This window comes from Dendrobates tinctorius, unplaced genomic scaffold, assembly GCF_039654945.1.
Source record: "Dendrobates tinctorius isolate UK_male_01 unplaced genomic scaffold, ASM3965494v1 ptg000083l, whole genome shotgun sequence".
NCBI lineage: Eukaryota > Metazoa > Chordata > Amphibia > Anura > Dendrobatidae > Dendrobates > Dendrobates tinctorius.
In genome coordinates, this window is record NW_027361751.1 from 9,707,210 (window position 1) to 9,723,501 (window position 16,292).

The 16,292-nt window shown below is 45.0% G+C and overlaps 1 protein-coding gene across 1 annotated transcript in view; it reads left to right on the forward strand.

Moving 5' to 3' along the window:
- The window catches only part of ANKDD1B (ankyrin repeat and death domain containing 1B), a 101,162-nt gene that overhangs the window by 18,021 nt on the left and 66,849 nt on the right, over positions 1–16,292 (forward strand). Inside the window, exons 2-5 of the mRNA XM_073584105.1 lie at positions 9,271–9,374; positions 11,547–11,645; positions 13,439–13,537; positions 14,488–14,592. Of these exons, the coding sequence (XP_073440206.1) occupies positions 9,271–9,374; positions 11,547–11,645; positions 13,439–13,537; positions 14,488–14,592 (407 nt within the window). The remainder of the gene's footprint in view (positions 1–9,270; positions 9,375–11,546; positions 11,646–13,438; positions 13,538–14,487; positions 14,593–16,292) is intronic.

A 16,292-nucleotide genomic window follows, 5' to 3' on the forward strand; every position in this document is an offset into this window, starting at 1 on the left:
AAGTGAGATATACACGAGACGCGCATTGGGGATTTCTCTTTTACATTTGGTAACAATCCAGTAAGGTCATACTGTACCCCTGGCCTTAAAGGGAGGCCGACTTGACAGGGATGAGGTGGGAATATAGTCTGCAGGAGGGAGGGGGACAGTTGGAAGTGTGGAGGTTAATATATTTGAACAGAGGTGGTGCTGGAGTTAGATCTTGGGGGAGGAGGGGTCAGAGGTGGGGTTAGGGGGTACCAGTATAAAATGGTCAGCCATTTTAAGTATCTCTTACAGTGGTAAGAAGCTCCCACCCACCCTCACTTATTTGGTTCTGATGTTTCATGGGGTGTTTTGTTGTATTTATCTCAAATTTTGTGGAGTATTGGGATGAGGGGTGTAACTACAACAGGTGCAGGGGTTGCAATCGCACCCGGGCCCTGGAGCCTAGGGGGCCCTAAAAGTCCTTTTGGGCTATAGAAAAAGACGATTGCTATTAAATATTTAAAATATTTGGGGGACCTGTTGGAGCTTTCGCATCGGGGCCCATGAGTTTCAAGTTACGCCACTGATTGGGATCACAGCGTTTGAGAGTGATTGGGATGATTTTCTTTAATAAAAATATGAATAATATATATGTCATGGCAGTAGGGCATGGGGAGGAGGTCCTCGACATTGGTGGAGTTGGTGAATGGCGGATCGGATGAGGGGGATTTCAAGAGGTCCTGGAGCCCCCCAGGTGGATTCAAGTGGATGGGTGTTTAAATAATCCTGCAGATGGGATTAAAGGGGACCGGTGGTTAATGGTGCTGGATATTGGCCAGGTTGGGGCGAAGGGAGTATCTTTTAGGAGCTCGTGCTTAGCAAGTTATTTTTCACATGTATTCATTATAACTTTATCTTACCCTGTGTGGTAACGTCCTTATACAAATTTAACACAGTTGTTGCACCTTTTTGCATTAGTTTGCACAGTTAGTGATTATATTCACTCTTTATTTATTTATTTTTTTTAAGCCGCAGCATTGTACATATTTTTTTCAGTAATTGTACTTTGGCACTTTATTGAATATTTTACAGTGAGTACATTGCACTATTTTGCACCTTAATACTCGATATATATAATTTTTATATGGTGGTATTTTTTTAGCTTTATGTGGGTTTTTTTTTGCACTTTTTTGCATTTTTTTACACAATTTGTGATTATATTTATATCTTTATTTTATCATTATTTTTTGTAGCATTTTCAAATCACTAGGCACTTTATGTGAATATATTTCTAATTATATTGTATATTCAATCGGATGGCCATTATAGATTATGAGAATTATGTTTTAGTACATTGTGATTATATTTATTTCTGGAGCTTATGTTCATTAAATTGTGAAAATTTTAAATTTATGCATGTATTAAGAGCCAGTATACATATGTAGATCTCCCCTGATAGTTTTTTCATTGCCTCTGTTTCTTTTGGCTGTAAAAATAATTTTTCATATTATATAATAATTTTTAATACTTGAAAAAATAAAAGATTAATTAATTTTGGTATCTATGCTCCTTTCTTTTGTTGTATGAAAAAAAAAAAAAATATGTATACCTTTTTCTTCTGCCCTATCAAAGAACAGGATTTAGATGGATTTTTTTTGTACAATGAAACTGTTAAGGTTCGTTTGATGCAGTAAACAGCAGGAGGCAGAGAAGGGGTTAACAAACATTTACTTAAACAATTACTGAATATGAATTCAAGGAAACCTCAGAGCAGGGAGGTGTTAAGGCAAATAGTGAACTAAACAATAAATACAACAAAAAAGGGAAAAGTGAAGGTAAAGACTTATCGATTGAAGTTCTTGTTGGGTAGTGGTTGGAACAGCTCCCGATGGAGTTGCACTCCGTGAACAAAGTCTCTGGCCCTGCCGTGTAGAAATGAGATGCACTGTCTCCTGACCATGCCGAAGTATTCAGAACCGTTGGTCTTGGGTCCGCTGAACTTGGGTTCGTGGGACTTGGGTCCATTGCAGAGGGGATACAGTTACTTCTGTGAGTTCCTAAAAGGCGTCGAGGTACACCGGGAGCACAACGCAGTACAGGCCGCAGGGGTGACAGGGCCTTGTACAGAACCACAACGTTCAGGAAAGGTCAGTAAGTCTGCTGCACTACCCGTTACGGGTCTCGTTCGTGGAGGGGCACTGGGTAAAGGGTGCAAAAGGCAGACAGTCCCTCTCCTTCCCACGCTCCTCACCTTTTAAGTCTCCCACGCCCCTTTCTGTCCGGTGCTTGAGCTCTCCCCGCCCAGGCAAGTCATCTCCCTGCAACAGTGATGACAGCCATGATAGTTCCGGCTCCAGGGCGTACCTTGGACCGATGACACTGTTTATGTTCACCCCCTTACACTCTCCTTCCTTTCATTCAACATTCCACGGGCGAGGCATCCTGGAACACGTTATGTCTGTGTTGGTCTTTCTCAGCAATCTGTTGCCAAATACATTTGTCCTGGTTGTACCGGTTAGGGGGCTGTCCAGCCGTTGTATGTTCCGATCGACGTAGATTGGAAGGAGCATTGGAGTCCTCAAATGTGGTTGCACCCTGCTGTTCCGATGTTGAGGAAGCCAGGTCAGGGCCCGCCGTAACATTCCCTTCTGAGGTTCCAGGATCCTGATTCTCAGGCACATTTTCAAGCTGTTGTTCCAGACCCTCTTCCACTTCATCCTCCTCCACTGTGGGAGAGACCACTTCAGGAACCACAGGCGTTTCTTCCTCTGATACGGGATCCATGGAGAGGCATGGCCGGAGCATACTTTGGTACACTACCTGGGTGGGGGCACCCCCTCTCCTTCTGGTTGAATTTCATAGATGGGTCCTTTTCCACCGAACTGACGCTCCACTCCAGTTTGTCTCATGGACCTTTTTCCCTTACCAACACCCGGTCTCCGACCGAAAGATCTGTCCCTCGCAGAGGGAGTCTCTCAGGGTGCTCCAACTTCTGAAGTCGAGTTTGCACCAGCTGATGTAGGGTCTGCAGACAATGGCGATGTTCCCGAACCCAGGTAGACACCTCCATCCGTGGGTAGTCATCCCCCGGGTCCAATTCCAGCTCCGTGACTTCTTTTCCTTCGCGGCCGAACAACACTGAGTGGCGTGCGAAACTGGTGGTCTGGTGCACTCGATTGTTATAGATCCAAACCAGCTCAGACACATACTCAGGCCACCGAGCCTTTCAATCATCCGCCAAGGTTCTCAGCATTTGTATAAGGGTACAGTTGAATCGTTCACAGGCCCCATTTTCTTGTGGATGGTACGGTGTGGTGTGAGAGCGGTCAAACTGGTAGATCTGTTGTAACTCATCCATGACTCTCCCTAAGAAGCAGGCTCCCTGATCAGAGTGAATCCATTGTGGGCAGCCGTAGACCTGAATAAAGCTTTTACAAATAGCATGGGCCACCGACTCTGCTGTTTGATCTCAAGTGGGTGTCACCACAGCGAACTTTGAGAACTGATCAATCATCACTAGACAGTGGTCATATCCCTGATGCGCCGGTCCGATGATCAAGTAATCAACAGTTCCGGGGGCACTGACGTCACAATGGTCTGTGTCGTGGCCCTTTGTTCTGGAGACTTGGCCAATTCACACGCCCGGCAGAGTTTGCAAGCTTCCTCATCCGCTGCTCTCAAACGAGGATGATAGACAAAATGTTGTAGTCATTGGAAGGTTTTCTCACCACCAAAGGTGGGCTCCTTTCTCGTGAACTTCTGCGGCGATTTTGGACAGCACCGTCTCGGGGATCATCACCTGCCAAGTGGCTCCCAATTCTTTCTGTAGCTGGATGTTACTATACAACAGACCTTTTCTCATCTGGAGTTGCTCCCACTGTTGAAGTATTTTTAGTGTTTTGGGAGTCAGAGTGTTTCTTTGTTCTTGCCTGGGCAATTGTTTCCCAGTCACCCAATGTCGAAACAGAGCAAGTTCACTGTCCTCCTGCTGCAAGTGGACCCACTCATCCCTGGACCTTCCCAACACTCCTTCGCGTGGAGGGGCCCAAATTTGGTCCAGTGTAGCTGCCACCATCCCAGCAGTCTTTCGAAAACGGGGAACCTCCTCATCCTCTAGCATGTCATCATGGTTCTTTCCAGGTGTTGCATGTCTCGCTCTGGACAAGGCGTCTGCATGGGTGTTTTCGGCCCCCCTCCTGTAAGCAATCTAATACTGAAACTTCGCCATCCGGGCTACCCAGCGTTGTTCGAGGGCCCCTAACTTAGCGTTCTCCAGATGCGCCAATGGATTATTATCGGTATGCACCAATATTTCCGAGCCGGCCTGGTAATCTGTGAACCTCTCTGTCAAAGTCCACACCAACGCCAGCAACTCCAGCTTGAAAGAACTGTAGTTGTCCGGGTTGCATTTGGAATCATGAAGGGACCAACTCGCATAAACAATCACCCTCTCTTTCCATCCTGCACCTGTGACAGCACAGCTCCCAACCCGTGTAAGCTTCCGTCGGTGTGGAGAATGAACGGCACAGAAAAGTCTGTGTAGGCCAGCACTGGTGCTTCAGTCAGCGCCTTCTTTAGGTCCCGAAAAGCTTTTTCTTGCTCCTTCCCCCAGCGGCCTTTTGCATTCGTGGGTACCCCTTTCAAGAGCTCTAGCAGGGGCTGCAGCACACAGGCAAAGTTCTTCACAAACCGACGGTAGTATCCCGTCAATCCTAGGAACGCCTGGACATCCTTCACGGTCTCAGGGATTGGCCAGTCCTGGATCACCTTGATCTTCTCCCAGGACAGTTCCACTCCCTCCGTTGAAACTATGTGATCTAGATACTCAATTTGAGTCCGGAACAAGTGGTACTTCTGGGGTTTTACCTTCAGTCAATAGTTCTGCAGGCGGCTCAGCACTTGCTCTAGTATCTGCAGGTGATCTTCAAACGAGGAAGCATACACTATGATGACATCTAAGTTTATGAGCGTGGCCTCAAAGTTTGGGTCTCTTAAGCACCTCTCTATCAAACGTTGGAACATACCCGGGGCGTTGGCTAGGTTGAAAGGCATCCTGTTGAATTCGAAGAGTCCCATTGGTAGAATAAAAGCCGTCTTCGCCCGGTCCTTCTTCGACATGGGCACTTGCCAGTACCCGCTAGTGAGATCCAACGTCGAGAAGAATTTGGCTTTCCCCAAAGCGGATGAGGACTCTTCAATCCAAGGCAGAGGATATGAGTCCCGCATGGTGCAGGCGTTAAGCTTACGATAGTCTACAGAGCACCTCAACGTCCCATCCTTCTTTCGTACCAGCACGATGGGGGCCGCCCACGGACTTTGGCTCTCCCTAATGACACCTGCCTGTATCATCTAACCGAGCATCTCTCACACTTCCTGATATAACTGAGGGGGAATTTGCCGATAATGCTCTCTGATAGGTGCTGTGCTCCCTGTTGGTATTTCGTGAGTAATACCTGTAGTACAGCCAAAGTCATCCTCATGACTCGCAAACACGGACCTTTATTGTCCCAATACCGCCTCCACTTGAACTTGAGCAAGCGTGAGTTTGGACAATTTGGCACGCATCTGTTCTAATATGCGGCGCCCCTCATGGATGTATTGGGGCTCCGGCGTTGGAGACGTGGTGACGGTCACTGACCAAGGGTCTTCCTGTTTAACTGACAACTGTACGGTCTGGGGCAGGATGATTTCCTCAGGAATCCCCACTATCCGTGCTACTTCGCTCCTTGGTGGCAGTACTACTTCTTGATTTGTCAAGTTTACGCAGCGTACAAGTACGGTTCCATCTCGTACTAAGGCCAGAGTTCGTGCTACCAACAGTCTGGCTGGCAGCAGTTCAATTAAAGGGGGTTCTAGTTGCACTAAAATGTTAAGGTTCGTCAGATGCAGTAAACAGCAGGAGGCAGAGAAGGGGTTAACAAACGTTTACTTAAACAATTACTGAATATGAATTCAAGGAAACCTCCGTGCAGGGAGGTGTTAAGGCAAATAGTGAACTATACAATAAACACAACAAGAAGGGGAAAAGTGAAGGTAAAGATTTATCGATTGGAGTTCTTGTTGGGGAGTGGTTGGAACAGCTCCCGACGGCGTCGCAGTCCATGAACAAAGTCTCTGGCCTTGCTGTGTAGAAACGAGATGCACTGTCTCCTGACCGTGCCGAAGTATCCACATCCGTTGGTCTTGGGTCCGCTGAACTTGGGTCTGTGGGACTTGGGTCCTTTGGAGAGGGGATAAAGTTCCTTCTGTGGGTTCCTAAAAGGCAGTACACCGGGAGCACAATGCCGTACAAGCCGCAGGAGTGACAAGGCTTCGTACAGAACCACAAAATTCAGGAAAGGGCAGTACGTCTGCTGCACTACCCGTTACGGGTCTCGTTCGTGGAGGGGCACTGGGTAAAGGGTGCAAGAGGCGGACAGTCTGTAAAGGACTAGTGTCAGTGGCCATAGTTGAGGAGAGGGAGTCAACCTTCGTCCTGCTCTATAGTCGCCTTCCCGCCAAGTCCCTCTCCTTCCCACGCTCCTCTCCTTTTAAGTCTCCCACGCCCCTTTCTGTCAGGTGCTTTTTTTTTTTTTTTTACTCTTAGGCCTCATTCAGATGATAGTGTTTTTTACGTACGCAAAATAAAGAAACAAAAACCCGTCCGAGTATCATCTGTTTGCTCAGTGTCAGTTTATACTATCAGTGATTCATAATTGATTTTCATGCACGGATAAATAAATTCCGAATATTCATTGTTAGTGGAGCGCCCGCCAGTGCCGTGGGGTACTCAGTACCGGGCCGCTTCTTAAAGGGGCAGTGTCACAGAGGCGGTGACCTGGTCCGTGGCCCTAGGCGTCCAATAAAAGGAGTATATTTACAAGGGATGAAAATAAAGAGAGTTTGTAAAGTTCTTGTGACGCCACCTGTGGTATCTTATCAGAAGTGACCAGTGCTGCAGTGCAGATCCGCTGGGACTGATGGTAATGCAGCAGAGTTGGTATAGCTCCCCACAGGTGGAGCTTTGCCCCCGGGCAGATGAAAGATGTTGAGGAAGATCGTGATGTAGTATTTAGCAAGAGATGTAGCAGTGCTGAGACGGTGTTGCAGAAAGAATTCAAAGGACACAACAGAGAGGTTTCCTTTACCTTTTACTGTGCTTTTTAGGTACAGTTCAGGGCTCAAGTTACAGTTGGTATTGGTCAGCCTGAAAGCAATTTGAGAATCTCCTTATACAGGTGGGCAGTGAGGTCTCCTCTCTAGCGCTATTCTCTGAGATACTCGCTGTTGTGATCTCCACTAAAGTTCCTCTCTCTCTTACTTAGGTAGAACTCCACTCGCATGACAGGCAGCTGTAGCCTCCTTCATGAACTGCTCCTATACGGCATCTCCGGCTCACACGTGCTGCTGTCTCATCGAGTCTCAGTTGGGAACAGAGGATCTGCGGCCTCCTGTCCTCCGGATTCTGCTGTGGGGCCTTTAGCACCCAAACTGCCTCGGACTCCGGCGTCCGGTCTCTGACGCGCAAGCCTGGGGATAAGCTCTGCTATGCTCCTGTCCCCAGCTTCTCTTCTACACGTCCTCTCGTCTCCCTGATCAGGCTCTAACTAACTATTAACTTCCTCCTCCTGACCAAATAGAGCAGCTCCCCTGAAGTCGGGTTTAAAGCTCCCTCTGCTGGCCTGGAGCAGGAACTGTGTTGTATGCTGGAACTACCTGATAAAGAGATCCCTTACTTGCTTCCAGGCATGACATCACTCCCCTTTGGAGGGAGGCAAGGCCATTGTGGCAACCGAACTCCTGGGGTGCCACATTAGGCCTCGTCCACAATTTCAGTATTTTACCTCAGTATTTGTAAGGTAAAACCAAGAGTGGGTGATAAATGCAGAAGTGGTGACGTGTTTCTATTATACTTTTCCTCTGATTGTTCTACTACTGGTTTTGGCTTATAAATACTGAGGTAAAAAACTCACCAAATACTGAACATGTGAATGTGGCCTTAACCACGCCAAGCCTCCATCTTTCCTGACAGATGTTATTCAGCCATCATGTGCCTTTAATAGGCTCAGGCGGAGCTAATGTAATGACCAGGCCAAACGTTCCCTGCTATCCACCCCCACACGGTGTCCGCAGCCGAAGGAATTATGACACACACCGGTCTCGTGGATAACAGTTGCTTTTACTTCAGCAGGAACAGGAATTTTAACTTGGAAGAAATAAGGAACAGTCTCTCATGGGTAGTCCACGGCAATTACAGTTCACACTTAGATGCTGAGATGTGATTGGCGTCTGGAGCTTTAAGAGCACTGGACAGTGTCTTTTGGTATTTTACAGAGGGAGGTAGACGCAGCAATTAGAGGTTACAGACCTGTACTTGGGGTTAACTCCACAGTGAGTCACGGCACGTGCACAAGTACTTATAGGTGAATGTAGAAACTGTAGTGAATCCTGTCATAAAGACTATAGATGTGGGGAATCCTGTCAGCAATACTTTACATGTGGTGAATCCTGTCAGAACTTAGGCTTTTACACCTGCAGGAGATCTTGAGATAAAAACCTCCACGTGTGTTCTGCTCTCCCTGAAGGCATCCCCAGACTAAAGAACATTCTAGACTTGCCTGGAAAAACAGCTCCTCCTATTGACCATGTGACTAGGCGCTGGCCAATAAGAGACCGAATTCACATCTCAGATCCTTACAAAACAATAATTCAGTCATTGTACACTTTCACCATTAGATGGCGACAGAACACAGCAAACGAAAAATGCATTGCATCTAAAGCGAAGGTGACTAGAAATGGAGAATTACAGCTCACAAATAGTGTAGCGGGCCAGGTGAGCAGTAGTGTACAGAAGCTACTCACAATTCAGTATTACTTAAAGGGACAGACACACTCTGGACTGGGTCACTACACTAAGTTAAACTTCATCCACAGCTCTTAATTTGTTAAATGCCCGTCAATCTCTGGCAGCAACATATAACATGCATTGGCAGTCAGGGAGCATCATTAATTATCCCTGTCAGTGCACCCATGTCGTAATCGCGGGGCACCGAATGGCTGCCATGACAACCGGGGGTCTCCTGTAGACTTCAATGCTTGCTATGACAATCATCCTCTGAAATCCAGCCCGTAGATTGCATTTTGACCGAAAATAAGGAAGGTTTTAAACCTAGTCCAACAACTTTTTTTTTCTTTTCCATTTTTTTCTTATTTTTTTATTTTTTTTTTTGCAGGCTGATAATATTTGATCGTCTTCCTAATTTTTCTGCACTTGGTGAGCCTGCTGACATTACTTCCATTTAAACTAATATTATGTTTTTCCAGTGCTCAAAAATGAGATGGAGTTTCATCAGGCAGCAAAGAGAAATGACGTGGAGACGATGACCTTACTCAAAGAAAAGAAAGTGAACATCAATTCTAGAAATGTGGTAAGCTGACGTGTTATAGTGCTGGGCAGGCAATGGCGGGATGGATCATAAAAGCCAACATTACTTTTTGGTCCAGGAGTATCTTCAAAGCAAATGATTCTTCTTAGAAGGCCATACAAAATATTGTGTTAACTAGAGGACAACTATGAGCACAGGAATAAACATCTCAAGGGGGTTCAGAACCTAAACACTAGGCTGTGTTCACATGTAGCGTTCTTTTTATTAGCATGTTTTTTTGCAGCTAAACAAAGTAAAAAAAAGCAATAACTATTGTGTGATTATTACATTTTTCCTGTTTGTTTAGGCTTTATTCCTTTTGTTTATTACGTTTTTGGTACAAATTTGAGGAAGCATTTTTTTCAACGGCCTAAAAATTCTGCTCCATTTTACAACCAAATGCTCTATCATAACATATAGCTGTTAAAGTATATGCGCCAGTTCTGTAAAAGTAGATGACTATTCTAACATATAACTGTACGCTTGAAGTCTATTGTTGGGACTCAGCCTTGTGCCGTTCCTCTGTTATTCCTCCTAGAAATGTATGAATAAATTAAAAACTAGATATTACTATTCTCCTGATCAATAGGATGGGTCCTAAGCACTACCAACATTGGACATTGTCAGAGTATGCGGATGCAAACCCCAAAATGCTACTACTAAAGGCCCCGTCTCACTTAGCGATCTCGGTAGCGAGATCGCTGCTGAGTCACAACTTTTGTGACGTAACAGCGATCTCACCAGCGAGATCGCTGTGTGTGACAGCGATCAGCGACCGGCCCCCTGCCGGTATCGCTGATCGCTGGAAGAAACCTCTGGACATTTCTTTTGTCGCTGGTCTCCCGCTGGCCAGCACGCATCGCTGCGTGTGACAGCGGGAGACCAGCGATCAGGTGTAAAAAATAATAAAAAAAAATAATATAGTTATTCTCACCTTCCGATGTCCCGTTCAGCCATCCTGCCTCTCTCCACGCTCCGGTCCCAGTGATCCTTTGCACGAATGACCGCAAGACTTTGTTATCCCTCGAGACCGTGACATCTCGCGGTCATTCGTGCAAAGGATCACTGGGACCGGAGCGTGGAGAGAGGCGGGATGGCTGAACGGGACGTCGGAAGGTAAGAATAACTATATTTTTTATTTTGATTCTATTTTTTACAGTGATGGCCAGCGATGCCGGGCGCTCGGCATCGCTGTGCTCACCGCTGGTGAAGCTGTCTGTGTGACAGCTCACCAGCGATCACATAGCGACTTACTAGCGATCCTGACACCTTGATATCGGTGTCGGGATCGCTGGTAAGTCGCTTAGTGTGACGGGGCTTTAACACTAACCCAGCTGTCATTTTATTCATATATTGTAAGGAGGACCTGGGGTAACCGACTGTCAATCGGCATGACGCCAGCAGTCCCTCCCTGTCAGCAGTGCAGCCTGGAAGAGCTGCTCTGTTGACAGGGAGCATCTGAATCGCCAGAAGGAACGGTCAGTGACCACTCTGTGCCGGCGTAGAATGGCGCTGTGCACAACAGGCAGGTAAGTTGCAACTACCTGCCTGTTAGTGCTTAGGAACTTTTTTTTTTGCAAAGTCCCTGATATCCCCTTTAAGAAAACATGTTTCAGAATCGTTACATTAAAGTAAATCTGTCACTGGGTTTTTGCTATGTAATCTGAGAGCACCATGACACAATTCAAGAGAACCTGATTACAGGGATATGTCACTTATTGAGCTGTGTTTCGCTTTTTCAATATAGTCAGTATTTTATCAGAAGGAGATTATCACTACAGGACTAAGTGTCTCGTTTTCTTTAGTCCATTCCCGCCCCCTGCACTAATTCACAACTCTGTCACAATACAATGTACACAGAAAGCTGTAGTGCATACTGGGTTATACACAGCTCAACCTGCTATAGCTGCAGGAGAGAAAACTGTGATTCTATTACAGCTGCTGCACCCAGTAAACTAAGTGATACATCCCTGGAACCAGGGTCTCAGTTCCGAACTCATGCTCCTGTCTGATTATTTCCTTTAGCTTTTTTTTTTTTAATGGGAAAAAAAATTTTTTTGTAAATCAGTATGAACAGTAAAATGTCTTACATCGTTGTCTTCTAACTCTGTGTGCTTGTGTAATGCCATCTACTAATGCACATGAAATAAAATCTCTTGTTCATACTTTTCTTAGCTCAATCGCACGGCTCTACATTTTGCAGTGGCAGGAAAGCATTATCAAGCCGTAACTTTTCTTCTCAACCATAAAGCACGAGTTGACGTTGCGGATAAGGTAAGAAGAAAACTGCCATATTTGTCTTGCTGCTTGATCACAATTTAGAGGGCATGTATGAGGTTAGTATAAAAAAGGGTCTGTTCCTCTCACTCAAAAACCTGCACCACAATATTGTATGCAAAACTAAGAAAAGTGGAGAAAGCCATAAACCACCATAGATTCTAAATTGAATAATTTTTATTAATATCAAGTATACAAACATGTTAAAACAGGAAATACGTAACAAAATGTAGTCAAGACATATGGAGGAGACATGGAGGTAGGCAAGGAGAGGGTAGAGGTCCAAGTAAAACCTAGGGAGGCAGAGCCACAGAGTCACTACGGCATATATTGACTCTGTGGCCCTGCCTCCTTAGGTCTTACTTGGACCTCTACCCTCTCCTTGCCTACCTCCATGTCTCCTCCATATGTCTTGACTACATTTTGTTATGTGTCTTCTGTTTTAACATGTTTGTATAAGTGAACATGCCCTGTTTCTGTGTAGCTGCTAGGAGGTCCCTCAGAATCATCCATGAACATCAGATGAATAATGTACAGGACTTCGTCTATGATACGTTTGGAGTGTACTGGATAATTTTATAAAATATTATGTGGAGGCACTAAGTTCCCTGCCCCAAGTATTACACTTACCAGTTGCCATCATCAGCTTTTCCCGTTGCCGCTCTGGTCCTGATCCGCCATCTTGTAAATGCAACTTCTGACTGATCGGAGGTCAGAGGTAACGGTCCCAGGCTCTCAGTGTAAGGCTATAGGAGCCTTGTTCTGGCCTTGTTCTGGCTCTCATAGACTTACACTGAGTTGTGACTTCTGGATCTTTCAGCAAACAATAGAGCGATCCAGCAGGACAACCCGCAGAAGACGACCGGAGCAGCACTGGGAACAGCTGAAGATGGCAGATGGTAAGAATGATATTTGTTGCAGGGAACATACATTAATTTTATCACTCCAGGGCTGTAATAATAACACCCAATGGATTTATTAGTATAGATGCATGGGTGCTACTCAGAGTCATAGAATCGTAGAGTTGGAAGGGACCTCCTGGGCCATCTGGTCCAACCCCCTGCTCAAAGCAGGATTCGCTAAATCATCCCAGACAGATGTCTGTCCAGCCTCTGTTTGTAGACTTCTATTGAAGGAGAATTCACCACCTCTCGTGGCAGCCTGTTCCACTCATTGATCACTCTAACTGTCAAAAAGTCTCCTCCCATTCAGTTTCATCCCATTGCTTCTAGACTTCCCTTGTGCAAATGAGAATAAAGATGATCCTTCTGCAATGTGGCAGCCCTTGAGATATTTGTAGACAGTTATTAAGTCTCCTCTCAGTCTTCTATTTTGCAGACTAAACAATCCCAAATCCTGCAACCTTTCCTCATAGGATATGGTTTGCAGACCGGTCACCATTCTGGTCGCTCTTTTCTGAACTTGCTCCAGTTTGTTGATGTCTTTTTGAGACCATAGAAAAGTTCAAACTATGTCGCTATTTTGGTCTACAGAAGGGTCTAATAGTAGTAACCCTGTCCATGATTCTTGGACCAATTCATGACCATCTTGTTTGCTTACAAGGTAGATCATCTACAGAGGTGAGACCTGCACAGGTTTTCACCTAATAAGTAAGATGACTGGACAAATTAGGACTGAGCACCCTCTCTCCAACGGCCCCAGCATGGTATTATGCTTATATGGCATGAACTAGTTTCCTTCTTTTTGTAACATTTGCTTCTTATATTTCTTTCTTGAAGTCAGTTGCAATTTTACATAAACCTTTGATGACCAAGTTGCTCTTTTCCCAGCATGGCCTCACTGTCCTTCACCTGGCCGCATGGTCAGCAGATCTGACAATTGTGCAGATGCTGATCAAAGCAGGAGCAAGTCAGAAGGTAACAAATCAGGTCTGTATCATTTATTACTCTGGTCATATACAGTATATCTCATTTCCTTGTGTGAACACTAAATATTGAGGAGAGCACAGGAAGTCATGCAGTTTTGAGTTGGTAAAAATGGCGCATATGGTGTGATGAGTAGAGTTGAGCGACTTTGGTCGGATCGGGTTTCATGAAACAAAATTTGTTTCAGATGACACTGGTCCGACTAGGGCAAAAAAAGTCGGAGTTTCGTCTGAAACCGACCCCAATGCAAGTCAATAGGGAATAAAAGTCGGCATTGAGTGGATGAATGTCATCCACTCAATGCCGACTTTTATTCCCCATTGACTTGCATTGGGGTCAGGTTTCGGACGAAACTCCGACTTTTTTTGCCCTAGTCGGACCAGTTTCATCTGAAACAAATTTTGTTTCATGAAACCCGATCCAACCAAAGTCGCTCAACTCTAGTGATGAGGTTGGATTGGTATATCAGACACACCTAGTATACATATACGTTCTTTTTTACTATAAAAAGATGATAGTGTTTAATAAATTTGACGCTTTTTCACAACTTCTCTTAGCCACACTGTATTTCTGAAAATTTATCAAAACTGTCAAAATGTGTAAAAATAAAAAAATATTTTAGAACACATAATACAATTGTCACTCCTCATGTATTCTAATTTTATGGTAAAAACTATCATGTATATCGCTTAGCAAATCTCAGTTTTACTTGATGAATATCTCTGTAATCGATTGTTATTGGGACTAATCATGTGATCTTTTTCTATTCTTGGATATTCACTTTAATTAGAAGACAAAATACAATAAAAGTCCTTTTTTCTTTTTTTACATTTTCCTAATGACGGAAGTCATTTTATGTTTTTCTCTCTAATCTTTCACTTGTCTGGTCATATTAATAAAAGACTAAAAGAATGGTCAAGAATATAAAATGTAAGCTGGATTGTGTTTCACAGGACGGGATGAACGTTCTGCATTTTGCTGCCCAGAATGATAAGAATGACATAGTGGATTATTTGCTGAAGGAGCTGCAGCTAAAAGAGTTAAACATCAAGGATATGGTAAGTGTTCTCCTTTATATACTGTATTTTAGGAGTCAAAAGCAAGGAAAATTCCTAGAACTGTATGTTATATAGGCCGTACATTTAGTGACACAGATCTTTTGTCTCAAGTGCAAACACACAAGTTTTCACTTCTAAGGATGGGAAGTGGCAAGAAATAACATCCACTATATTGCAAAATACGTATGTTTCCTACCATTTCATCTATAGGTGACTTGTACATTTTGTGTTCAAGCATTTTATATCACATAAAACTCCTGGTATTCGTCAGTATTTACAGACAAGAGCTGCATTCAAAATTCTGCTAGTTGTTACGAGTACCGAGTATAATAAAAGTCAATGGGAAACTCTGTGACCCAAACAGGAGAGCTGGGGAGGCAGGAAAATAGCTGAAATTGTTGGAAACAGCGTGCAAATGGAATGAAAACAGCATCGGGAAGACGCCTGGATGCATCTATGACTGTCGGGTCGCTGTTGGGAACAATGTTGTCAGAGCAGTAGCCTAGCTACTGGGGAGGCAAGGAGGGTGGTTGCCCTGGGCCCCACGCTCTGAAGGGCCCACCTGGAGATCCCTATTATTAACTGTATAGGCGTGAGCAGCGCGCCCATACAGTTAAACTCTATGGCAGAGTAGAGGGAGCCCCTCGCTCGTAATAGCAAGTTCAAATGTATCGGCTGGATGCTAATACAGTTGAAAGAAATGATGAGAGATGGAGCGTCACACTTCCTCTACCATCAGTCTCCCACTGCGTCTGACGTCACTGACGCAGACGCTGACAGCGGGTGCGATGATGTCACTACATGGCGCCCGCTGAGATGTGCGAGCACTTGGAGCAGAGGTGAGTATTGTATTTTTGTATGGGGAGTGCATTATACTGTATGGAGGCCAATGGGGAGTGCATTATACTGTGCAAAATGTAAGCACTGTTTTCTAGGGCGCTTGCACATGGCATTGATATATTCTAGGTTTGTTTTACCATCTAGAGGGCACACAGTACCATACAGCAGGTGCAGTAATAGGACCACATACGGCAGCAGCAGTTCAGCTTTGAGGTGTCAGCAGAGTGAGGAATTTCTGCAGGTTGGGGATAGCTGTGCCCGTTCTGGAAATGTGAGAAGTCAAATGTGACTTTGTTGTTGTCATGATCCGGGTGTTTGGTTGTCCCCAGTTCGTCAGGGATCCTATTTTATGACCCCACTCCAGTTCCTGTTTTGGAACTTGCGGCTCTCTGGCGCCCCCCTTACCCTCAGGTCAGTTAGGGAACTGCACCTAGGGTAATAGGTCGCCAGACGGGCCGCCGGGATGTGTACTGGCTATTAGGCACTCTGAAGCGAGGGAAATATAACTACTCCCAGCTGCAGCCCAGCCGCAGCCAGGCAATACGCTTATAAAAACCATTCCGTCACTGCCAGTTTTGCCCAACAAGACCAGGACACGGCGCCGCCACCAGCTCCTATTCCTATGATTAGTAACGGGTCAGGAGCCAACCAAATCAGTAGCGAATTTAGCCTCAGAGGACGTTAACGTATGTTATAGAGCAAGGAGAAATGAAGCTAGTAATTTTACAGATTTTACTCCAAAAGGTAGGCAGTGTTTACAAAAGGTATAAAAGATATTACAAAATGATACAATTTAAATATGTACAAACGATTACAAAATAACAGGGTTTAAAAGTGTTATGGGCTGGCAGAATGCACCA